General features: G+C 42.4%; 1 protein-coding gene across 2 annotated transcripts in view; it reads right to left on the bottom strand.

Moving 5' to 3' along the window:
- The window catches only part of abcc1 (ATP binding cassette subfamily C member 1 (ABCC1 blood group)), a 108,877-nt gene that overhangs the window by 74,255 nt on the left and 7,540 nt on the right, over window positions 1-27,082 (bottom strand). For both annotated transcript variants that reach the window (XM_080207035.1, XM_080207036.1), the window contains exons 2-5: window positions 20,381-20,557; window positions 14,714-14,839; window positions 10,551-10,688; window positions 4,700-4,825 (exon numbers count right to left, since the gene is read on the bottom strand). In XM_080207035.1, coding sequence (XP_080063161.1) covers window positions 4,700-4,825; window positions 10,551-10,688; window positions 14,714-14,839; window positions 20,381-20,557 — 567 coding nt within the window. The remainder of the gene's footprint in view (window positions 1-4,699; window positions 4,826-10,550; window positions 10,689-14,713; window positions 14,840-20,380; window positions 20,558-27,082) is intronic.

Here is a 27,082-nt window from a genome sequence, read left to right as displayed (position 1 = left end):
AACAAGAGGTCATAGTCTAAGAATAAGGGGTAGCAAACTTAAAACAGAGTTGAGGTAAAACTACTTCTCCCAAAGGGTTGTAAATCTGTGGAATTTGCTTTTCCAAAGAGGAATGGATGCTGGGACAGTGAGCAAATTTAAGGAGGAGGAGTTAGACAGATTTTTAATTGGTAATGGGTTGAAGGGTTATGGGGAGAAGGAAGGAAAATGGGCATGAGGAGCATATTAGCATTGATTGAATGGCAGAATGGATTCAATGGACCCAATGGCCTAAGTCTGCTCCTATATCTTATGAATTTACGAACAAAAATAAAATCCAATCTATACATCCAAATGTTTAGTTAAATTCAAAAGGGTTTGATAAAGTCCCTGAAATAGTTGTGGATTTACAATATAAAGCAGCTGCAGCAAAATAATGGGATAAAATGAGTTGTACAAGGAAACAGGTGGATTGCTATTCATCAGAAACAGTCTGCAGAATCCCCTCCGTTTCCTATTTTTCTGCAATCAAACAAACCATTTGGAAGGATTTCCAAATTAAAAGACAATTTTATGGGAAAGCAAAAGACATAAAATGGCTTCTTAAAATTCAGAAGTGTTGGGGCATGCCTCAACCGTTGCCAAATTATTGTATGAATGCAAAATAAATCCAAATAGCATTAAATAATTGGCAGAATTTTAGACAGAGAAAGCATTTTGAAATATGTTTTTAAAATAAAAGCTTTCTTCAGTGTGGGGTTGAAAATAACAAGATAAAACAAGTGAGTTGAGTCCAAAAATATCTGTAGATGTACAACACAAGGGAAGCCAGTTACGCCCTATTGTTTATCATTCATACTGCATCTGTCATTAAAGGTCAGGAAAAGTTACATCATTGTACATTGAAGTGTAAAACACTTTATAACAGCTTATAGTGATTTACTGTGCTATCTGTACTGTATTTGTATAGAATACTTAAAGAATAAAGGAAATTTTGATAGATAATTGCAACGTGTTGCATTTTGGAATCAGGGCAGGACTTACTTAACGATAGAGCATCGGGGAGAGTTACAGAACAAAGAGATCCAGGGGTATAGGTTCATAGCTCCTTGAAAGTGGAGTCACAGATGGACAGAGTGGTGAAGAAGGCATTCAGCATGCTTGGTTTCATTGGTCAGAAGGCTGAATACTGGAGGGCATAGATTTAAGGGGATACAAAAAGAGCCCAGAGAGGCAACTTTTTCCACATAGAGGGTGGTGAGTGTCTGGAAGCTGCCAAAGGTACTAGATGAGACGGGTACGATTCGTCCTTTAAAAAGCATTTAGACAGTTAAATGGGTAAGATGAGTATTGAGGGATATGGCCTAAATGCGGGCAATTGGGACTTAGGGGTTTAAAAAAAAAGGACAGCATGGAGAAGCTGGGCTAAAGGGCCTGTATCCATGTTGTAAACCTCTATGACTAAGTACAAAACTGTAGTATGAGAAAATTTCAACTAAGTCTCCCAGAACCTTCTTAGTTTTCCACTATAGGCAGTAAATCGATAATATTGATTCACAGAATGATATAGCCGAGGGAGTCATTCTGCCTATGGTGTCTGTGCTGGCTTTTTGACAGATTAATTGGAGTACTGTGTGCAGTTTTGGGCGCCGCACCTGCGCAAAGATATTTTGGCCTTGGAGGGAGTGCAGAGGAGGTTTACTAGGCTGATACCAGAGTTGAGGGGGTTGAGCTATGAGGAGAGGCTGAATAAACTGGGCTTGTACTCGTTAGAGTTTAGAAGAATGAGGGGAGATCTCATTGAGACGTATATGATGATGAATGGGATGGATAGGATAGAGGTGGAGAGACTCTTCCCGCTCAAAAAAGACAGTAGGACTAGGGGGCACAGCCTCAAGATAAAAGGGGGGCGGTTTAGAACGGAGTTGAGGAGGAACTTCTTCACTCAAAGGGTGGTGAATCTCTGGAATTCTCTGCCCGTTGAAGTGGTGGAGGCTGCCTCGCTAAATATTTTCAAGACGCGGGTTGATGGGTTTTTGATAAGAGAGGGGATTAAGGGTTATGGGGAGAGGGCGGGAAAGTGGAACTGAGCAGCGACAGATCAGCCATGATCTTATTGAATGGCGAGGCAGGCTCAAAGGGCTAGATGGCCTACTCCTGCTCCTATTTCTTATGTTCTTATGTAACTATCAGTCCCCTTCTCTTTCCCCATAGCACTTCAAGTATTTAATATAATAAACTTTTAAACAGTCCTACTGAATCTGTCTCCATCATATTATTGTATGGTGCAATCCGCATCACAATAACCCACTGTAAAAAGTAGTTTCCCCTTGTTGCCCTGGTTCTTTGTCAATCACCTTAACACTCAGCTCCCTCCACCCCCCACCCCCCTCCCCCAGCCCATTACCATTCATACCACTAGAAATAGCTTTCCTTAATTTACTCTACTAAAAGTGTTCCGGATTTTGAATACAGATTAAATCTCCTTTTAACCTGCTATGTTCTAAGGAGACATCAATAGTCTCTCAACTTAAGTTCACTTCCATGGTACCATTCAAGTCTTTCACAGAAACCCTGACGTCCTTCTATGTCTGGTTCCTATGTTCCTCTGGTATCAGGCAGCACAGTGATTAGCACTGCTTCTCACAGCATCAGGGACCAGGGTTCCATTCCGGCCACGGGTCCCTGTTTGTGTGGAGTTTGCAAATTCTCCCCATGTCTGCACGGGTTTCCTCCAGTTTCCTCCCACATTCTAAAGATGTGCGGGTTAAATGGATTGGCCAGGCTAAATTGCCCCTTGGCATCGGGGACTAGCTAGGGTAATGCATAGGGTAATTGGGATAGGGTCTGGGTGGGATTGTGGTTGGTGCAAACTCAATGGACCAAATGGTCTCCTTCTGCTCTGTAGGATTCTGTGATCACCCCCATAGACCTACATACCCTAACAAATAAAAATAATTTCTCTCCATCTACATTACCAGTTGCCCCGAATATCCTGATAACTCCCCGCGTGGCACATAATTACAGGCAACAGGTCACGCTGTCTCATCATTCTGTTAAACAAAATTCCTTCAGATCCAATTAATTACTGAATATTTACATATTTACTCATGCTTTCATTGTTTTGTGACACCTCCTTCTCTTCTGCCCCTTCACCCAATTCCCACTCTTGCCAAAGTCCTGTTGCCAATCAGTTGGGAAAATCACCCCCATTTAATAGGTCTTCTAAGTCCCTTCCAGGCACTGTGGTTGTAAATTAATTTGTAAGTGGGATCAGGATATAGCAGGGAAAAAAAAAACAGTAATCTGAACTGGAAAACAAAATTTTGCTACAATTATCCGTGCTGATTAAATTTTCAGCTCCATGTAACTATTTCCACTCATAAACCCATCATCATCTCCTTTCACAGAATTACAGTGCAGGAGGAGGCCACTCACAGTTGGCTATCCAAAGCAGTAATTGACCTAGTGCCACTCCCGTCTTCACGCTGTAACCCTGCACATTCTTCCTTTGCAAATAATAATCCAGCTCCCTCTTGAAAGCCTCAGTTGAACCTGCCTCCTGACTCCATCACATCAAGCAGCACATTCCTGAAACTAACCACTTGCTGCATTAAGGTTCTCCAATGTCACCACTGCATCTTTTGCAATTTACCTTAAATCTGTGCCCTTTTTCTTGATCCTTTCACCAATGGGAATAGATTATCTACTCTGTTCAATTCCTCATGGTTTTGAAAAGCCCATAAAATCTCCTCTCAACTATCCCTTCTCCAAGCAAATACAGTTCCAAATTCAGCAATCTATAAACCTGAAGTTCCCCATGCCAGGGTCAGTGCTTATGAACGTTTTCTGCAGCTTCTCAAATGCATTCACAACCTTCCCAAGGTGCATTGCCCAGAACTGGACACAATAAACCAGTTGAGGCTGAATCAGTGTTTTATACAAGTTTAACATGACTTCCTTGTTTTTGTATGCTATTAATAAGCAGTGGTATAGTCGTTTTGTCATTGAACTAATAATCCAGAGACCAAGGTTCTGAGGACCTGATTCAAATTCCACCACAGCAGGTGCTGAAACTTGAATTCAATAAAAGTCTGGAACTAAAAATTTAATGTTGATTGTGAAACCACTGTTTATTATTGTAAAAACCTTTCTGGTTCACTAATGTCCTTCAGCGAAGGAAATCTGCTGTCCTCACCTGGTCTGGCCTACATGTGATCCCAGAGCCACAGCAATATGGTTGTCTCTTACATGTCCTCAGGGATGGGCAATAAGTGCTAGCCCAGCCAGTGACACCCAAACCGCATGAAAAAATATATTTAAAAAAAAACTAACAGCCAGAATGCTGCATGCTTTGCGATACACTGTCTCAACCTGTCCTGCCACCTTCAATGGTTCATACACAGGTCCTTCTGTTCCTGTTTACCTTTAGAATTGCACCTTTTACTTTAAATAATCTCACCACATCCTTCCTACCGAAGTGATTCATACAACACTTCTCCGCATTTAGTAAGTAAGAAAATCAGCTAAACAGCCAGCAGCGCACATCATGAAATTGTGAATTCACACTTGCCGTTTTCCCTCACTAATTTTGAAGCTGAACTAATATTCTCTAGTTTCCAGAGAATATTTGTCACGTTTTCATATCACAAGTATTTATTGCATTTAATTGCACAACATTAAGACCCACAAACTTCATTTAGAAAAGATCAATACTCACAGAATCCTTAACAGATTCAGAGAAGAGGGGAGGCTGGTCTGTTAAGCAGGAAAGTATAAGTTCTATCAGTATTAGAACAAAATACAGGTAAAAGGCCGTATCCCGAAAAAAATCAACGAAAGACACCTAAAAAAAGATAAAGACAACAAATTACTGAATAGCAGTTATTTTATTAGTAGTGAGCTTCTTGCTGCTGAAAAGTGATAGCTTGAGCAGTAAGCGAATCCAGAAAGTGACCTGGGTGTGGAGCTCCCGGTGTTGGTTACTTCACCTGACAAAGGAGCAGCGCTCCGAAAGCTTGTTTTTTCACATCAACCTGTTGGACTACAACCTGGTATCATGTGACCTCTCATCTTGTCCAGAAAGTGAGGAGAATCACAGTTCTAAGGATTTAAATAACAGCACAACAGAAAAAGATGCCACAGCACAAGGAAGCTCCGAGAGGGTAATCGGACAAGACAACTGAATTAACCTATCCTGCGTTTAAATCGGGATCAAAAAAATCAACTAAAACTAAATAAAATAAGCAAAGTTGAATAGGAAAGCCTAGGGAAAGCAACTAAGGTCAGGGAGAGCCGTTGAAACAGAAACACCCTAAATGGTGTCAGCTCAAGGGAAACAACTGATTGGCGAGTGAATAGAAAGATGGCAGGACACCTCAATCTCACCCACTGTGCCATGTGGAAATTCCAGACATTTTCCACATCCTACCAATCACATGTGCCGGAAGTGTCATCAGGTGAGCAGCTCGAGCTCTGGGTTTTAGATCTGGGACACATCTAGCTGCTTCACAGATGAACCATACTAACATGGACGGCGTGCTCCTGGAGGTGGTGTACAGACAAAGAGGGAATATGGTGACTGCCAGTCAGGGATGACCAGGCAGATCGCTCAGGAGCGCGTCTCTCTCTCTCCAGCTGGCTCTCAGTTCCAAATACCGGTAAATAAGTCACTAAGTAGTTTTATTATCTTGACGTAACTATTTATGAAAATGCATATTTAGTAATATCCATGTTCTTTGATTTTTGTTCAGTAAAATTATTTTGATTTAAACTGTGACTTCTTCCTTTTAGTAAATACCTAGGTTTGTGAATTCTAAATAATCATCGTTAGTCTCCACCAAGTTCAAAATAATTGGGGGTTCAAACAAGATCAGAAATTCACAGATTGTGACAGGTGGTTAGGATTTTGGCCAAGGTTTAGGCTAACACGATCTCAGTGAACTTTACTGTATGATGTAAACTGCAGGAGGCCCCATCAGGTGCAAAGACTTTTCTGAAAAGGGAAGATTTATCCCCGAGCGATTTGCATTAACCAAGGTTACAGTAATGAAATTAACAGGAAAGTTGAAGAGAAAAGCACATGAGTTAACACAGTGCAGGGTGGCGCGGTGGCAGCACTGCTGTCTCACAGCGCCAGGGACCTAGGTTTGATTTCCGGCTTGGGTCACTGTCTGTGTGAAATCTGCACGTTCCCCCGTGTCTGCGTGGGTTTCCTCCAGGTAGTCTGGTTTCCTCCCATACTCCAAAAGATGTGCTGGTTAGGTGCATTGACCATGCTAAGTACTCTTTTAGTGTGGCCAAACAGGTACCAGAGTGTAGCAACTAGGGGATTTTCACAATAACAATGCAATGCAGTCAATGTCAGCCTATGTGACACTAATAAATTAATAAACTAACAAAGCATATGAGATAATGCATTTTGGAAGGTCTAATACAGATAGGAAATATATAGTAAATGGCAGAACCCTTAAGAGTATTGATAGACAGAGGGATCTGGGTGTACAGGTACACAGGTCACTGAAAGTAGCAACACAGATGGAGAAGGTATTCAAGAAGGCATACGGCATGCTTGCCTTCATCGGCCGAGGTAATGAATTTAAAAACTGGCATGTCATGTTGCAGCTTTATAGAGCCTTAGTTAGGCCGCATTTGGAATATAGTGTTCAATTCTGGATGCCACACTACCAGAAGCATGTGGAGGCTTTGGAGAGGGTACAGAAAAGATTTACCAGGATGTTGCCTGATATGAAGGGCATTAGCTATGAGGAGAGGTTGGAGAAACTTGGGTTTGTTCTCACTGGAACGACGGAGGTTGACAGGAGACCTGATAGAAGTCTACAAGATTATGAGGGACATAGGCAGAGTGGATAGTCAGAAGCTTTTTCCCAGGGTGGAAGAGTCAATTACTAGGGGACAGGTTTAAGGTTCAAGGGACAAGATTTAAAGGAGATGTAGGAGGCAGATGTTTTACTTAGAGTGTACTGGGTACCTGGAACTCATTGCCGGGAGAGGTAGTGGAAGCGGATACGGTAGTAACTTATAAGGGGTGTCTTGACAAGTACAGGAATGAGATGGGAATAGAAGGATATGGCCCCTGGAAGGGTAGGGGATATTAGTTAAGTTAGGCAGCATGGTCGGTGCAGGCTTGGAGGGCCAAAGGGCCTGTTCCTGTGCTGTAATTTTCCTTGTTCATGATGAATAAGGCCGTGGAGCTGCAAGTGAAACAACCACAAAGGAATATGGCATTGTGACAAGGAGGCTAGGCTGAAAAAAAAGAACAAGGGCTGGACGTGCAAACACAGCCACATTTCAGTGTTAAAACTGACTGCGCAATGCAACAAGTTAGCCATGCACAGCAAACCAGTTAGAGGGATACTAATATTCCTGAATACAAAGTGCTGGATTTTACAGTCTTCCACTTGCTCCTGAACTGTCTGAAAATTTATAGGGGGTCAGGATGAAGACTACAATTAATGACCAATTAAGGATCTTCTCTCACCCCATCACTGTTGGGCAAAACACCCCCCACAGATCTGCACCCCAAACAATCAAGCCACCAGCAAGATAAACAGGGAAGGAAAGAAAGGAGGAGGGTGACAGTGTTGATTCTGGAAAATAATACAGTTCTGGAGAGCAAAGATGTCCTGGGTGTAGGAGGGATGGTCAGGAACAGAGTCCATTTTTTAAGTGTTAATAAAGCAGAGAGTTGCTGTTACACTGCTGTATGTATTCTGTAGGCCATCACTTAGTTGGAAAGATCCAAAGCAACGAATCTGTAGTGAAATTTCAGAGGTGTAGAAATTATAGAGTACTGATAATGGAGAACTACAATTATCCCAATACAGACTGGAATAGTAACAGTGTAAAGGACAAGGAGGGGGAAGAGTTTGACGCGTATTCCAGAGAACGTTGCTGATGAATCTGTTGCCAGCCCAATGGGGACGGAAGTATTGCTGGATCTGGGTGAAGTGAGTCAAGTGGATCACATCTCTGGGGGAAAATTTACAGAACAGAATCACAGAATTGTTACAACATTCAGTCCCTCATTTATGTGCTGGCCCTCTGAAGGATCAACTCTCGTACTGCCATTTCCCCTGCTTTATCTCCATAGCTCTGTGCTTTGTTTTCCTTTTCACGTAAAATAATCTATTCCCCTTTTCAAAGTATCAACTGACACTGTCTCCACCACACCCCCCGGACTGTGTATTCCAGGTCCTGGCCAGCCGCGGTATGAAGACATTTCTCCTCATATTTTCATTGCTTTTTCCTGACAGTATCAACCTGCCCCCAATTGATCAGTGATGGGCTGGTGAGTGGGCTACATGAGTCGCCTTCCTTCATCTCAGAGGGCTGCAAGATTGAAATTGGGCTCGTTCACTAACTATGACCCTTGAATAAGATTGAATACATTTAATACACGCCAAATATTTCATAATGAGAAAATGCTAAGTCATTCATATATTAATATAACTATCAAATTTAAGTGGTAAAAACAAAATAAACATTTACACTTTGATTATGTGCACAGTTCTCTCAGTTGTGAGCAATCTCTTCACACGTCCTTGCTTTGTGTGTGTTTCACTTCAGTCATACCAGTGGGAAAAGGACTATGCGGTAAGGAACCAATGGAGCGTGGCAACTGTGCATGAGTAACTGTGAACAAATTGTCTCGTGAGCCGCACTCAGAACCCTAACGGGCCACATGTAACTCCCGGGACACAAGTTGCACGCCACTGCTCTCGATTCTTCAACCAATGAGAAGCTTTTTTTTTCCCTTATCTGCTTCACCTGGACCCAGTTGAGTGTCTTTATCAACTCTACTCCAAATAAAACAGACCCAACTTCTGCAAACTTCCTACGTAACATTTTTCAATCCTCCACCATTCTCTTCACATCTTTTTATGGATTTAATCATAGAAACCCTACAGTATAAGAGGCTGCTATTCGGCCCATCGAGCCTACACCAACAACAATCACACCCTATCCCCGTATTCCCAAATATTTACTCTGCTAATTCTATCCACCCCCCACCCCTCCTCCGAAACTAGGGTCAATTTAGCATGGCCAATCAACCTAACCTGCGCATCATCTAAGGATGGAAAGGAGCAAGTGTTAAGGGAAGAAACTTCCGAAAGTGGGGCTGAACTGCTGGAAGGCTCCGACAGAAACACCAATGTAGGAAAAAAGAACAGCAACAAATGCAAAACATCAGATCAAGAGGTCTGGGTTTGCATGTAAAGGCGGAAGCCACGTAAGGATTTGAAGACAAGAATCAAGGATTTAAACTGGAATGCTTTGAGAGACAGGAGATCAACATAAAAAAGAAACTGATCAGGCTTTCCTGCTCCTATTTAATATGAAACTGCACCTGGTGTAAAGTGCATTGTGTGAACATGAATAGGCCTGGTGCTAATTGACCCTCTTCCACCCAAGGTCAAATTGTCTGTGAATACTCTGTTCAACAGGTGAATGATGACCAACTGGACAAGACAACAGGAAGCTGCTCCTCCCACAACAGCACAAATATATTCAGTGGAGAATGTAAGAAAGGTAAATGTAACCAGCATCTTCAGCATGAATGTCAAACACTTTGTCTTTAATCTTGTGGTTACTGGGTGATTCAAAATGTTGGCAGCGAGAAAGAAAATGGATCCCCGTGTGACTTAATCTTTACAAACAGAAGCAGAGTACAAAAGCCACATAGTTCCTTGCAGCTGGTTCCTTCCTAGTGCTTGATGTAACATTGAGAACTAAAGCTCATAAACTGACCAAGTTTGTAAACTTGCTCAAGTGCGGACAAGAAGTTTAAGAATGAAATACAATCAGCAGCTGTTAGATTTTTGAAAATAATTAATTGGAAGGATTGCATTTTGATAACAAAACACATGTTAACATGACAATGTTTTGTACACTCACATTGCTTTGCTCTCGTAGGAGGTATGTTGCCAGCCAAACTTGTCAAAATAAACAATACTCAAGCATCAGCACAGAAGCTGCTGCAATGACTTTAATGGGTTAAGGTGGTTCAAAACTTAACCCTTCGTGACTTTTAAGGGGCGTCTGGACAAATACATGAATAGGATGGAAATACAAGGATTTGGTCCCCAGGAGGGTAAGGGGTTTTAGTTCAGTCAGGCAGCATGGTTGATGCAGGCTTGGAGGGCCAAAAGGCCTGTTCCTGTGCTGTAATTTTCTTTGTTCTTAACAGGTAAGCAGGTTTAGTCCCTGGGCTAGAACCAGGTTAGCCAATTCGGTAATCTCAATAAACTCATCAGAAAAGCACAGCAAGTTTAAAACGTTGACTGTGCTTGACCACTATAGCCACCACATTATCAGATAATCTGTCAGCACCCTCTGCTGGAGTTCACACACAAGGCACGAGGTAGACAGCGAGCAGAATCCATGAAACTATACCGGCAACAACGTTAACTTTCCTGAAAGGGAGGGTTCGAGGGATAGGAAACACGGACAAGACTACTCTAAAATTAAACTTTAGATATAAAAAATAAGTAGGTGTACAATTAAGAATACCTCAACACATCAAAATAAAGTGTTTTAATTGTTCTTACCTGGTTAATAGTACGCACTATTTTGGACCTCAGTGGTGGAATGGCACACAGCAACGCAAGCAGCCAAAAGATCAAAAGAATAGCAGATGATTGGACACCCTTCAGCCTCTCATACTGGATGAGGAAAACGGCAACCAACTGATAACAGGATTAAACTTTTGTTTATTACACAGTTACTTAGCATTGTTACAGTCTAACCTCAATGTGGCCGATTTGAGTTGATTGTTTATCACAAATCTCACGCATACAAGTTAAACTTTGTGTGTTAGCCTTTGGAAAAACAACAACCACCTGCATTTTACACAGCACCTTTAACATAGAAATACCTCCAACACTGCATTAGCCAAAAAAAATTGATATCAAGTTAGATAAGGAGATATGGAGGAACAACTACAATCGTAATCAAAAACGTACGTTTTAAGAGGAGAGAGGAAGGGCGGTTTACAGAGAGGTTTCCGGAATTCAGGACTGTGCTAATTGATGCCCTGAGGATCAACACTGAGCTAACTTAAGTGAGGGTATGCTGGAGGCTAGAGATTGAGGAAAGCAAAATTACCAGAGGAGGTCACAGAAACAGGGAGGGGAGAAGGCAAAGCACAGGTCCGTACACAAGAATTAGAAGTTTAAATTGGAGTACAGGATGGAAGACGAGCAGACAAGAGAGCATTGGAATAGCCACAGTAGTGACAGAGGGTGACACGGTGGCTTGTAGTTATCGCTGTTGCCTCATAGCGTCAGGGCCCTGGGTTCGATCCCAGCCTTGGAGGACTGTGCAAATTCCACACATACGTTCTCCCTGTGTTTGCATGAGTTTCCTCCAGGTGCTCTGGTTCCCTCCCACAGTCCAGGGTAAATGTGCGGGGTTATGGGGAGAGGACAGGAGGTGGGCCTGGTTAAGATGCTCTTTCGGAGAGTTGGTGCAGACTTGATGGGCTGAATGGCCTCCTTCTGCACTGGAGGGATTCTGAAGATTTCACTATCAAATCTGCAAAGGCAACAGTAGAATCTACAAAAGGTGGAAATAGGCAGTCTTTGTAATCATAAAAGAAAGGAGGTCAGAAGTTTGACCTGGGGCTGGATAAAATATCATAGGTTCAAGTAGGCCACTTCAATCCAGAGTGGTCAGGGGGAAAGGATGATATCAGTGGCAAGTAACTAGAATGAAGGCCAAAGACACAGATAAGCATTCTACAACAAGAGAGAAAACCTTGGAATTCTTTTTGTTTATCCACAGAAAAGACTGAACAACATTCAAGTACTAATAATACCACAAGATTTCTCACTTCAATCATAGAAAATTAATTTGCTTCAGTGTATAAAATACAGGAAAAGTGGCTTTGGTTCACCTTTACACCTATATGGTCACGTAGCCAGGAAGTTATCTTTTCTTTTGTCATACATGGCAAATTTAAAAGCATGCAGTTTGAGAGACATCTTAAACTTTTATATTTTAGTCTAATTTTATGCTACTGAAAAGTCATGTTTTTCAGATGTTAGAAAGGGAGAGCTGTTATTTTTGCAGGCTCATTCTCAGCCAGGCTTAGAAAGAAACAGGTGCTATTTCCATAGGGGCTCTAACCTAAGCACAAACACTGCAGTGACAAAGTAAATAGTGGAAAAAAACTTCCTATTTAATCTCATTTCTCTAGGATTAATTCAGTTTTGGCAGTTATGGAACTATATTGCACAGCGGTTAGCACTACTGCCTCACAGCGCCAGGGACCAGAGCTCAATTCCAGCCTTGGGTGACTGTCTGTGTGGAGTTTGCACGTTCTCCCCGAGTCTGTATGAGCTTCTTCCGGTTTTCTCCCACAGTCCAAACGTGTGTTGGTTAGGTAGGTTTGCCATGGTAAATGAGCTATGGGGATAGGGCAGGCCGAAGTATGATGCTCTTTCGAAGAGTTGGTGAGAATTGATAGGCTAAGTGACCTCCTTCTACACTGTAAGGATTCTGAGAGAGCTCCTTAACAGACCGCGTGTGATGACAGGATGTAAACAAGAACATGATTTGGCAAAGACCAGAAGTGACACATTCTGTGAACTGGAAATTAGTTCATATTGAAGGAACGGATGAGATAAGCAAGTTCCTTAAAAGTAGAGTTTTTGACTCTCTAGGTCTGCAATAATTACATTGTGTTTCTCAAAGTGTAACACCTTTATATATATCAATAATCAGACTCTGGTGGAAGAATAGGAAAACCATAAACTGATTCAATGCTCCCCAAAGAACATTTTTTCTGCATCCAAATTTTGCATAAACTGTTGACTCAGTGCTCACTTGTCCCATCACCTCAAAAGTTCTTCAGTGTCCACATTTATTGTTTTAAAACAAAGATGATCTATTTTGGGAGCTTTTAAAAGTGGATCAACTGGCATTGCACAATTCTTAACCTGTATTTACGATGATTGCAAGTAAGCAAATTACCTCAATGTTTTCCTCTGCCTTTGTTGTAAGGAGAAGGGCTATCTGAAGCATGCATAAACAGCAGAATTTATTACAGGATGAATTTCTAACAGAAACCAGTTCACAAGAGTACTTTTTAAATGGACAATTTAACTGAAAGACTCCCCCAGAAGCTGACAACATCAGCATTAACTTACATTTGTAAGAAAATACCCCAAAGAGTTTTATACGGGCGTTGTCAAAACTTGACACAAAGTCAAAAGGAGGATAGGTGGCCTGAAGCTTAGTCAAAAAGGCAAGTTTATGGAGAGAGAGGGAAGTAGAGAGGCAAAGAGATTTAGGTTGAAAATTCCAGAGCTTCAGGGCTAAACAGTTAAAGCATGGCTGCCAATGTTAAATTGAGTAAAATCATAAATGCTCAAGAATTGGAGTTCAAAGAATGGAAGGATAGGGGCGAGGACATGGAGTGATCCAAGAACAAGGATGTAATTTGTGATGTTTTAAAATGCATATCGCAGTTGTTTTCATCCTATAAAGTGACCCATTAATTGACTGTAAACATGTAACAATGCGTTTTGGATTATGTTTCACCAGGACAGTTCTGCTTGGGACACTGTGATGGCACAGTGGTTAGCACTACTGCTTAATGTGCCAGGAGTGCATGTGCGCTTGGAGTCTTCACATTCTCTCCATATCTGCGTGGGTTTCCTCCAGTTTCCTCTTCAGGTCCGAAACACATGCTTAGGTGCACTGGCCGTGCTAAATTCTCCCTCAGTGTACCTGAGCAGACGCAGAAGTGTAGCGACCAGGGAATTTTCATTGCAATGTGAATAAATAAACTTTAAAGCTTATTTACTATCTGCACAGGTCTTTGCAAATTCCAATCAAAAATGAAAAAACATCATCCCAATCAAAAATGAAAAAAATTCTGACACTAAATACATTCACTTATGAAACATTTAGAATATAAGTTGCATATTTATAATAAATCATTGCCATGTCAATTTTTAGATTTTACGATAAAAAAGGGAACATTTTTCACAATGCTCCTGTTATTCTACTCAAAGCAGCAATAGACTTCTTCGAAAATCTGAAATTTACATCCTATGTTAAAATAAGCCAGTACGAGTAAATAAAGCTTTCCAGCAATGCTGTTCTTGTTTAAATTTAAGTTTATTTATTGTCACAAGTAGGCTTACATCAACACTGCAATGGAGTTACTGTAAAAATCCCCTAGAGACACACAGGCACCTGTTCAGGTACACTGAGGGAGAATTTAGCACGGCCAATGCACCTAACCAGCCCAGTCTTTCGGACTGCGGGAGGAAAACGGAACAGCCAGAGGAAATCCACACAGACACAGGGGGAACATGCAACCTCCACACAGACAATGATCCATGCCAGGAATCAAACCAGCATCCCTGGCGCTGTGAGACAGCAGTGCTAAGTGCTGTGCCGCTCCGTTCTTGTTTGGCACTCAGCAATGATTGTGAGAGAGAATTTTGTGTACAAGCCGGATTTTCATAAAAAGCAGATGACTGGGGATATTGAGATTGAACTGAATTCAGGTTTTGACAATATCATCCAAGTGTTACCTGTAATCAGCAGATATTCAAACGAGTAGTAGTATGCTACAAATTGATTTTTTAAACATCTTTTAGCTACAGTTTCTCTTTCCAAATAATGCCTGCACCAAAATTTTAAAAATGCTTTGGAGATAAAATTTCTCAACTTAAATCAGAAACAGCAATGTAATTACCATTGTAACCCCAAGTATTGCAGGGCTCACGATATAAACAGGAGCTCGTCCAAGTCCTGAACCTCTTTCCCAGAAAGTATAGAAAAGATTTGACCAGCAGACTATCCACAGTATAAATCCCAAAACCTGTAATAAATATTGTACAAAAAGTTAAACTGTATTACCGGTACAACGAGATGCCATCAAGATCTCTATGGATAGATTAACTAAAATGGTCTGAATGGTTTCCTTATCTGTAATTATAATCAAATAAATAAGATCTAAAAATAAAATCACAATACATAATATGTTTCCCTGAAAGTTCTGCAGTGAAATGATAATAATCATACAATCCTTACAGTGCAGGAAGCCATTCGGCCCAGCATGTCTGTACCAACCAGAGTCCCATCCAGGCCCTATCCCTATGACCCCATGCATTTACCCTACAAATCCCCCTGACACTAAGGGGCAAGTTAGCATGGCCAATCCACCTCACCAGCACATCTTTGGACTGTGGGAGGAAACCAGAGCACCTGGAGGAAACAATGTGTAAGTTCCACTGACAGTGATCCAAGCCAGGAATCAAACCTGGCCCCTGGTGCCGTGAGGCAGCAATGCTAACCACTGTGCAGCCCTAATCCCATCTACCCTGACAAGATTTTCAAGTAGAGTTGCATATTCAGTGTAAACTCAGATGCATTTTGCACCCGTGGAAGTCTGGTTACATTGCAGAATTTTAAGGGCACTGTGAACATAATAGGGGATGAAGCAGCATTAAAGGTTGTGGATCTGGCCAAACAGAAACGACAACGAATACAAAAGATGTACTGTTCGGTTGCATTCCCAGAAACATTCTGGTACTGGAGCTTTCTCTGTCTGATATTAATGAACATAAGAACATAAGAACACAAGAAATAGGAGCAGGAGTAGGCCATCTAGCCCTTCGAGCCTGCCCCGCCATTCAATAAGATCATGGCTGATCTGTCGTGGCTCAGTTCCACTTTCCCGCCCTCTCCCCATAACCCTTAATCCCCTCTCTTATCAAAAACCCATCAACCCGCTTCTTGAAAATATTTAGCGAGGCAGCCTCCACCACTTCAACGGGCAGAGAATTCCAGAGATTCACCACCCTTTGAGTGAAGAAGTTCCTCCTCAACTCTGTTCTAAACCGCCCCCCTTTTATCTTGAGGCTGTGCCCCCTAGTCCTACTGTCTTTTTTGAGCGGGAAGAGCCTCTCCACCTCTATCCTATCCATCCCATTCATCATCTTATACGTCTCAATGAGATCTCCCCTCATTCTTCTAAACTCTAACGAGTACAAGCCCAGTTTATTCAGCCTCTCCTCATAGTTCAACCCCCTCAACTCCAGTATCAGCCTAGTAAACCTCCTCTGCACTCCCTCCAAGGCCAAAATATCTTTGCGCAGGTGCGGCGCCCAAAACTGCACACAGTACTCCAGCTGCGGCCTCACCAATGCCCTAAACAGCCGCAGCAAGACCTCCCTACTTTTATATTCAATCCCCCTCGCTATGAAGGCCAGCATCCCATTCGCCTTCCTGACCACCTGCTGCACCTGCAAGCTGGGTTTTTGCAACTCATGCACAAGGACCCCGAGGTCCCTCTGCACCGTCGCCTGCTGCAGTTTTTCGCCCCATAAGTAACAGTCCTCCCTACCATTCTTCCTACCAAAGTGGACCACCTCACACTTGCCAACATTAAATTCCATTTGCCATTTCCTGGCCCATTCGCCCAGCCTATCTAGATCCTTCTGCAGACTCTCCACACCCTCCGCACAATTTGCCGTTCCCCCAATCTTGGTGTCATCAGCAAATTGACACCCTACACTCGGTTCCCTCTTCCAGATCATCTATATAAATGGTAAAAAGCTGAGGCCCCAGCACCGACCCCGGGGCACTCCACTAGTCACCATCCGCCAATCCGAATAGCACCCATTGACCCCCACTCTGCCTCCTATTTGACAACCAATCCTCTATCCACGCTAACACCCTACCCCCAACTCCATGTCCCTCGACATTCTGCAATAACCTGTGAGGTACTTTGTCAAACGCCTTCTGAAAATCTAGAAAGACCACATCCACCGGCTCTCCTCTATCCACCGCCCTAGGCACATCCTCATAGAACTCCAGTAAATTTGTCAGACACGACTTCCCTTTAATGAAACTGTGCTGCGTCTGCTCTATCAAGCAATTCCCTTCAAGATGCCTCGCAATTTCCTCCTTAATGATGGATTCTAACATTTTACCTACCACAGACGTTAAACTAAGCGGCCTATAATTCCCCGCCTTTTGCCTGGCACCCTTCTTAAACAACGGCGTAACATTAGCCGCTTTCCAATCATCCGGCACTTCCCCGGAATCCAGCGACGTCTGGAAAATAACCACCAAGGCATCCACTATCGCCTCCGCCATTTCTTTCAGAACCCTCGGATGCATTCCATCCGGTCCTGGGGACTTGTCCACAATCAGCCCCTCCAGTCTGTCGAGCACCGCCTCTCTAGTAACAGTAATGTCATTAAGACCCTCCAGTCCTACCACCTTTCCATCGCTAACACCCGGCAAATTATTCACGTCCTCCTCCGTGAAGACTGAAACAAAAAAGTTATTCAATACCTTAGCCATATCCCCATCCCCTACCACTAGGTCCCCTTTCTCATCCTCTAAAGGACCAACGTTCACCCTAGCCAGCCTCTTCCTTTTTATATATTTATAAAAACTCTTGCTATCCTTTTTTATATTAAGCGCTAGCCCAGCTTCATCGTTTCTCCTACCCTTCTTTATCAACTTCTTTGTCAATCTTTGTTGACATTTAAACCTCTCCCAATCCTCTTCTCGCCCACTATTCTTAGCTACTCTAAATTCCTCCGCTTTTAGTTTAACACTTTCCTTCACCTCCTTCGTTATCCACGGCTTATTACCTCTCCTCCTACTATCCTTTTTGACCATCGGAATAAACATAACTCTTTTAATACTGTATCAATTTTCAGATGTGAAAAATCCTAAAATTATAACCTAAATAACAAAAATTTATGTCATGAGCAGATCTTCCATGTTGTTACATGGTAAACCAGATGATGAGTTATTTTATAAAGAGTACAAGGGTATACCCTGTAATACACAATGTGTTATTCCATTAAAAAGGTTAAGGCCACAAAGTCAATGTAAAATTAAGGAGATTCAGGCCACTGTTCAATTGTTGATCATGGACTTCAGGCAGCAGGTCAACAAAGTACAAGCCTCTGGATTCTCTATCTGCACCCGGTGTACAATTTTCATTAAATATCATCTTGTGGCACTATTCATGGCAAGTCACAAAATGGGCTTTTCTGTGAAGAAAATACATCAAAATAAAATACAATTCATATTCCATGGCTAAAGCGTAGATAGAGTCATAGAGGTTTACAGTGTGAAAACAGGCCCTTCGGCCCAACTTGTCCGTGCCACCTTTTCTTTTAAGACCCAAAGCTAATCCCAATTGCCCACATTTAGCCCATATCCCTCTATACCCATCTTACCCATTTAACTATCTAAATGCTTTTTAAAAGACAAAATTGTACCTGCCTCAATTACTACTTCTGGCAGCTTGTTCACAACACTCACCACCCTCTATGTGAAGAAAGTGCCCCTCTGGATACTGTTGATGCGCATCCCTTCAATGTGGAGTGAAACCTCTTGGGTTTCGAAATTACATCAGTTAACAGTTGCACATCCACCAGTTCCAATACTGTCTGCAGTTGAGTGACTGTGCCATCCAAATGACAGTTTCTATTTTATTATACTTAACCTTCTCCAGTTGGGTAAAATCTATGGGATGGGATCTCAAGGGCCCGAGCATCACAAATGCCAATCTTCTGCTAATTTAATTCAGCTGTTTCTTGCTATCGCAGAGTAAGACCACTGAATACCGCAAAGACTATGGGCCCTGACAACATCCTGGCAGTAGTGCTGAAGACATGTAATCCAAGACCAGCTGCGCCCTAATAAAGCCAGCATCGACCTGACAAAGTAGAAAGTTGCCCAGTTATGTCCTGTCTACAAAAAAAAAGGAAAAATCCCAATCAGAGCAGTGCCCATTTAGTTTACCCTTAATCAATAAAAAGTCTCACAATACAAGGTTAAAGTCCAACAGATTTACTTGGAATCACAAGCTTTCGGAGCACTGCTCCTTCATCAGGTGAGTCAATAAAGTGATGGAAATCAATGAGATGGTAGAAGGCGTCACTGACAACCTACTCACCAATGCTCAGTCTGGAGTTCTGTCTCTTGACCTCATTGCATTTGGTTCAGACATGGACAAAAGAGCCGAATTCATGAGGTTCACATTTGACATCGAGAGAGAATTTAACGAAGTGTAACATCAAGGAGCTGCAGCAAAACTGAAGTCAGTGGGATTCGGGGCAGGCTCTCCTACCTCTTGCTGGAGTCATATCAAACAAAAAAGAATTTGGTTGTGGTTGGCAGAGGCCAATCATTTCAACCTCAGGTTCTAGGTCCAACTATCTTCAGCCGCTCCGTCAATGCCTTACCCTCCATCAGGACTGCACAAATGTTCATTTTCATTTACAATTCCTCAAATGATAAAGCAATCTGTCGCAGCATGCAATACCACCAAGACATTATTCAAACTTGGGCTATTAAGTGGCCAGTGACATTAATGCCATAAAAATGCCAAGTACTAACTTTCTCCAACAAGAGGAAATCAAACCGTTTCACCTGATATTCAACATTACCATTACTAAAGCCCCAACATCAACACCCAAGGGATTAACACTGACACTAAACTGGATCAGCCGCAAAAATACAGAGCACGTCAAAGGTCGGAGATTCTGTAGCAAGTAATTCCCCTCCAGACTCCCTGAAAGCTGTCCACCAACTAAATACTCCCATTTGCCTGGACAATGCATCTCCAACACTCAACACTATCAAGGACAAAGCAGCTGCTTTATTAACTTCCTATCCACCAGCATCAGAGCAATGTGACAATAGCATGCAATGCACTGTAGCAACTCGCTAAAGCTTCTTCTACTTCTCTTAACAACAAGGGCAGCAGTCTCGTGGAAATAATACCACCTCCAAAATTACACACCACCCTGACTTAGGATATGTCATCTCACCTTCACTATTGCTGGATCAAAATCCTGGAGCTCCCTACCTAACAGCACCGTGGGTGCACACACACACCACACAGACTGCAATAATGGGGCAACACAGTGGCACAGTAGTTAGCATTACTGCCTCACAGCGCCAGGGACCTGAGCTTGATTCCCAGCTTGGGTCACTGTGTGGAGTTTGCACATTCTCCCCATGTCTGCGTGTCCTCCAGGTGCCTTCCACAGTTCAAAGATGTGCAGGTTAGGAGGATTGGCCATGCTAAATTGCCCCTTAGTGAGTGAGAGGGAGACTAGCTTGGATAAATGCATGGGGTTATGGGAATAGGACCTGGGTGGGATTGTGGTTGCTGCAGATTTGATGGGCCCAATGGCACTGTGGGATCCTATAATTCTATTCAAAAAAGCAGCTCACCACCATCCCTCCGATGGCAATTAGGAATGGTCAATAAAGCCTGGCCTTGCTAGCAATACACAACGGCCATGAACCAAAAAAGAAAACATTTGTGTGTGAGGAAATTTATACCGCAGAGCAAAAACAACAAAACAGCTGTATCTCTTACCGTTTTTACTTTATTGAGAAGCGACATTCTGATATAACCACGGTCACGACTACGAAGAAACAGAAAGTAGAATGGAAAACAAAACCAGATGTAGATACAAGGAATCCAGACTAAGATGGTTTGTTGGAAGCAGTCTGTAAAATCTGGATTATCTGTATGCCAGGTTTGATTTGAATCCTGCAATATACAAAATGAACAAGTTAACGCACAAAACAGAACTGATTTTTCGCTTTAAATCAAGGTACATTCACGGATATGAGTACAATCAGTCTGTCTGCTCAAGTTGAACGCAATGGCACAGTAGAACACCGTCAGAATCATAGGATTTTACAGCACAGAAGGAGTCCATTCAACCCATCATGTCTGCACCGGCTCCTGAAAGAGCTATCCGGCGAGTCCCATTCTCCAGCCCTACCTCCATAGCCCATAGCCCTCTAAATCCGTCACTTTCAAACATGTATCCAGCTCTCTTTTGAAACCTCCTATACAATCTGCCTTCACCACTCTTCCAGACAGCACATTCCAAATCTTAAAAACTCTGAGTAAGGAGGTTTCTCCTCATCTAGCTTTCTCATCGACCATCTCGAAATTGTGGCCCCTAGTCACTGACACAACAACTAGTGGAAACAGACTACCCTTCTTTACCCTGTCAAAATTGTTCATTATTCTGTATACCTCACAAGGCCACCGCTTAATTATCTCTGCTCCAAGAATAAGCCCAATTTCTCTAATCTTTCCTTGTATCTAAAATTGCTCATTCTTGGTATCATTCTGGTAAATCTTCTTTGCAATCCTCCCTAGGACTTTAACATCCTTCCTTAAATAAGATGCCCAGAACTGAATCCAATAACCCAAATGTGGTCTGACTAATGATTTGCAGGGCTGTAGCATTATTCCCTTGCTTTTATTCTCTATGCCTATATACATAAACCCAAGAGACCTATAAGCCTTCTGAACTATGCTAACTTGCCTGACCACCTTCAGAGAATAATGCACTTGAACCCCGAGGTCCCTCTCCTCTCAAATTCAGCAGTTTAGACTTTTCTGGGGACAATGTCCCAAATAGTTGCCCTCAACATTCATAAGGAATTTTTTTTTTAAACATTGCCTGAGGATGTCCTTGAGTTCAGCTACTGAATGTTGCAAAGTGAATGGTTTCTTTGGCAGAAATAGCAGTTTTAGTTTTGATTTTTGATTTCCCATATTATGTAAGAACATTTACTTGAGAGTTAGAAGGTGCATTCTTATCAGTACAAGGTACTTACAGTAGATTCAAGGTGAATTAGATAACCCCACTGCAAAGGGATTTCATTGACTCAATACTCCAGCATTTATACCCATCTGGGAAGGAAAAAGTTTGGCCAAACCATACTGGTAGCAAGGATGGAACATTTAAAAGCTTAATTACATATCTTGACTTGAGTCATTTAATAGACTGGCCACCATGATAGTTTATGTCCAGTACCTACTGATGCTAGTTTACAGTGATACACACAACTACCTGTATAACATTTGCCACTCATTGTTAAGGAACTTCCTGCGCTATTTTGTTCTTTGTCATTATTGATTTGCCACTCAACCGCTGAGTAATGCTGATTAAGCACTTATGCACCCAATTTTACTCGTGATGATTGGATCATGATGAGGCAGAAGGCGAATAAAATTTCTTTTGGAAAATGCATAATTGTACTGTCACTGAGATGTAACTTCAGAGAAGTGTCGGACTGCCCAGCCTACATTGGTCAATAAAGAACCATCTTTCACCAATAATGAATCAAATCGAACTGCAGTCACGAGTCTTTGTATTAGCTAAAGTTAAACTCAAAACTTAGCCTCTGAAAAAACCTCTACCATCAGCGACTTCAGGAAGCCTAGTGGAAGACACACTCCTGTCTACACCAACAGGGATGAAATGGAAATGGTGAAGAGCTTCGTGTCCAGATCACCAGCAACCTGCCCTGGTCCCCCATGCCAACACTATAGTTAAGAAAACCCACCAACGTCTCTACTCTCTCAGAAGGCGAAGGAAGTTTGGCAAGGCCACTACAACTCTCACCAATTTTTACAGACGCACCATAGAAAGCATTCTTTCTCGTTGTATCACAGCTTGGTATGGCTCCTGCTCTGACCAAGACTGCAAGAAACTACAAAGGGTCGTGAACAAAGCTCAGCCTGTCACACAAACCAGCCTCCAATCCACTGACTCCGTCTGCACTCCTGCTGCCTCAGAAAAGCAGCCGGCATAATCAAGGATCTCACACGCCCCGAACTCTCTTCCACCTTCTTCCATTGGGAAAAAGATACAAAAATCTGAGGTCACGTACCAACCGACTCAAGAACAGCTTCTTCCTGCTGTCATCAAACTTTTGAATGGACCTACCGTATATTAAGTTGATCTTTCTCTACAGCCTAGCTATGGTTTTAATACTGCATTCTGTACCATCTCCTTTCCTTCTCTATGAACGGTATGCTTTGTCTGTATAGCGCACAAGAAACAATACTTTCCACTGTATGCTAATACATGTGACAATAATAAATCAAATCAGACTGCACATGGGCAATTGTCCTGCACTGGGTGCCTCCGATAATTCGATTTAAATTGCCAACTTCGAATAGTTCAGACTGTATAATAGTTATTGAGAAAAAATTAGAGGAATTAAAACCACTTCTAGCTTCTGGTTGACGATAGCACTGACTCTCCCCAAACTCTGCTCCTTGCCCACAGTCCTCCCCAAGACCCACAACTTCTGTTTATCAGTGGGAAATCATGGCCCACCCATACTAAGAGAAAAAATTATATACTTAACTGCGTTCAAAGAAATTTCCATTACCACCAGTAATCTCGGGTCTGCTTTGGGACAGTTTGCACAAGGCAAAGTGGGACACAGTTTCAGGATAACTATGACCCTTTGTGTTGAGGGAACAAACAGAATGCCCATTGAAGACAGAGATTCAAATAGCAGCAGTATAGAAGAAGCAATAGATCCGACAACTGTTACAGAAGGTATTTTATCTTTTTTTCCATTCTTTCCCTTAACGTTATTTTAAATTTTATTTTTATGGGGATAATTATCACTTAATATTTATTAGTGGACTCTTGTGGAAAAACTATTTAAATCTACATCATATTATTGTGTGACTCTACATGATACAGTTGCTGCTACGGAAGATGCAATGCCATCAGGGATGCAGGTAATTGGGCAGAGAAGGATCCAGGGGTAAGACAGGAGGAATTAGGGTTCCTCTCTCATCCCTCCAACACTGCTACCTCTACCACTCCCACCTCCTATGCATACTCCTTTTTTTTAAGCTGTTGTGTGCAGCTAATGAGTTATTGTAAGATGTAACATCTTTTTTTTATTTAACTTATTACAGACACATGAAACCTATGTCACATATGAAAGTACTTTCTAATGGAATTCACACGAGAACATCATGACAGAGTTGCAAAAATATATATCTTTCACTTTCTGTGCATTGCATATATTTTAAACATTTTTTTAAACACATTTACAAAAAAAATTAACCCATCTAAAGAATATCTCTATATGTCTGCTTGCTGCAGCTAGAGCAAAAAAAGTGTGCAAACAAATAGGCGGAAATATTCACCTTTCGGTTACACCGTCCCATCACTTTTCATCAACACACTTTAACACAGCACTTCAATCCCAACAGTTATAAAAGAAGCCAAACTGGAGGTTCGTATGAGGCACAATTTTGACAAGCACGTCCACGCACTGGGTCTTCCAAGCACGAATGTGCAGCATGTGATCTGCATACACTGTGATTCGGGATGGAAGTTAGGAGTCCATAAGTCAGAGGACTTCCCCCTCTACAAATAACCCCCAACTAAACCACCTCCCCCACACAAACACTGCACACCTCAAGTATCACAACCCCATCTCCAGGTGACTCATATACCCATTTGTACCCCGGTTAAATGCTCACAACACTTTTTTAAAGTTTATTTACTAGTCACAAGTAAGGCTTACATTAACACTGCAATGAAGTTACTGTGAAATTCCCCTTGTCGCCACAGTCTGGCATCTGTTTGGGTCAATGCGCCTAACCAGCACATCTTTCAGACTGTGGGAGGAAATCCACACAGACATGGGGAGAACGCACAAACTCCACACAGGCAATGACCCAAGTCAGGAATCGAACCCAGATCCCTGGCGCTAAGAGACAGCGGTACTAATCACTGTGCCACCGTGCTGTCCCACAGTCTCTCCACTGGGGACACCAAATGCAGATTGGGTGACCACTTTGCAGAACACTTGCAGTTCGCTTCACAATCTTGATCCCCACCCAGCGCTCCAAAGTAGGTGGCCACCACCTGACATTTACTTCACTTTCCCATAATCTGCCTCCTCCGCTGTTCCAATGAAGCTTAACGGCAGCTTGAGCAGCATTACCTCATCTCTCTCGATCTGTTGCTCTACAGCGTTCCAGATTCGAGACTTAATTTTAGATTATAACCTCTGCTCCCCTTTGTTGTTCATGATGATTCTGTTTTTGTCATTCACACCTCTTCTGGATTTTTTTTTAAAAACTTGTTTATCTAAACACCCTCTCTCTCCCTCTGCCTTGCACCATTACCCCTTTTGTCATTTAATCACTCTTACCATATACCCAATTACTGACCTGCACTTGTGTATCCTCTACCACTACCCCCCCTACCTCCGTACTTGCTAAGAACCCATTTCATTAAAAGGCTTTTTCATCAGTTCTGCTGAAAAGTCATCAACCTGAAATGTTAACTCAGTGCTTTGTTGACAGTTTTTATTTTGGACTGACTTATTTAATGGTGTTCAGATCTCTCTCTGCATTCCATGCTTTTTCCCGCAACATAACGCCACAGCACAACGGAACATAATTTAAAATATTAAACCTGTAATCATAGCTTAGATATAACCACTGAATCTGGTGTCTAACAATGAATCTACTTCAAACGATTTATGGATTTACGCTCATTAAAAGTGGAATGCTGTAATCCTGAATTTGGCGAAGTGTTTAAAATACCCAGCTTATCATAAAAAGACGAAGTATGTGAAACACACAAGACAGACCAAGCAAGGGAAAAGCTGAAGTTCCAGAGTGTATTCAGGGAAGAAATCTAAATCACCAGAGCACGAATCTGCAGTATAAGGTTAAGCTTTACAAAAATACACTTGATATAATGGGTGGGATTCTCCCAATTTGAGACTAAGTGTGGTGGTGGGTGGCTCCAGAAGTGCCGGTGCTGCCAACTAGAAAAACGCAGATTTTGCGCTTGGAAGGTCATTAATTGCGGATCAGCAAGTTCTCCTTTGACTCTCCTGGCTGCCAGCGACAGATTCATCCACCAGTCTCAGCCAAACGGTTTGAAGATCCCAGCACCACATCTAAAAACCAGCCCAGCACACTTGTATCTCTCTCTCCAACCCACCTGCCTTCACCAGACCATATAGGATGTCAGGAATCCAGTGGGAAAAGTTTAGCAACCTCAAAAAGAGGTTTGTTTGTTGATTCAATCACCTCCCCCTTCTGATCCCATCACCTGCAAGTACACCTGTCCCACTTGGTCCTCTACCCACCACCTCTGGAGTCTCGACCCATTCAGTTCCAGGAAAAAAAATGTGGTATCCCTTTGATCCCCTTGTTTGAGATCTTTTCACACAGTCTTGCTGGGGTCCATTTTCCCGGCTTGCCTTCTCTCAGGCTTACCTCTGCCTTCCAATGTTTGTCTCCTTCACCCTTGCCCCTCGGCATGCCATTGTGCCGTCAACACTCACCACCCCATGGCGTGCCCTCCTTGCCTTCATTAAGCCACCACCATCTCTCTTCCCCTTCCACCTCCCCATCCTGACCTCAGATAGTCAATATCCTTTCCCAAAGGAGGTGAGGTTTAGGGTGCGAGGGGAGAGATACAAAAGGGCCCCAAGGGGCATTTTTTTTCTACATAGAGGGCGGTCAGTGTCTAGAATAAGCTGCCAGAGGTCAAAGTGGGTACAATTTTGTCTTTTTAAAAGCATTTAGACATTACATGGGTAAGATGGTTATAGAGGGGTATGGGCCAAACACAAGCAATGGGGGCCAGCTTATGGGGTTAAAAAAAGGGGTGACATGGACAAGTTGGACCAAGGGCCTATTTCCATGCTGTAAACCTCTATGCGTCTGAATGGTGAACAGTGCATTAGGAACAGGGCAGCATTATGGCAGAAAGTTGTTGCACTCACCCTGGAGTCTCAGGTGAACTGAGGACAGTCTTGTGTATATCACTTATCAGCAATCGAGGTTGATACCAATTCAATTTCCTGAAGTGGCACAATATTGGAAGACCTGATAAGATGTCAGTGAGCAGTTTTAATGAGCATTCATAAGATGCAAATATTGTTTTGCATCACTTACCAATGGGAACAGCAACCTGCCATTGGGAGTATTTCAGCAGGATGTTACGCTGGCGGTGTTCCAATTTTTTGACTGCCACCATTCCCAGCTGTAACCAAACCTGCTGTGAGCTGGTTAGGAGAATTCCACCCCATAATTACAACAAAAGGTGTTGAGAAACTCCTCCAATGATCCCTAGGACCAGAAGACATAGGGGCAGAATTAGGCCACTCAGCCCACTGAATGGCAGAGCAGACTCAATCATGGATGATTTTTTTTCTCATCCCCATTTTTCTGCCTTTCCCATCATAACATAACCCCTTATCTACCTGT

Source organism: Carcharhinus amblyrhynchos, chromosome 18, assembly GCF_965287045.1.
Source record: "Carcharhinus amblyrhynchos chromosome 18, sCarAmb.v2.hapA, whole genome shotgun sequence".
NCBI lineage: Eukaryota > Metazoa > Chordata > Chondrichthyes > Carcharhiniformes > Carcharhinidae > Carcharhinus > Carcharhinus amblyrhynchos.
This window is presented reverse-complemented; position numbering and strand designations above follow the sequence as displayed.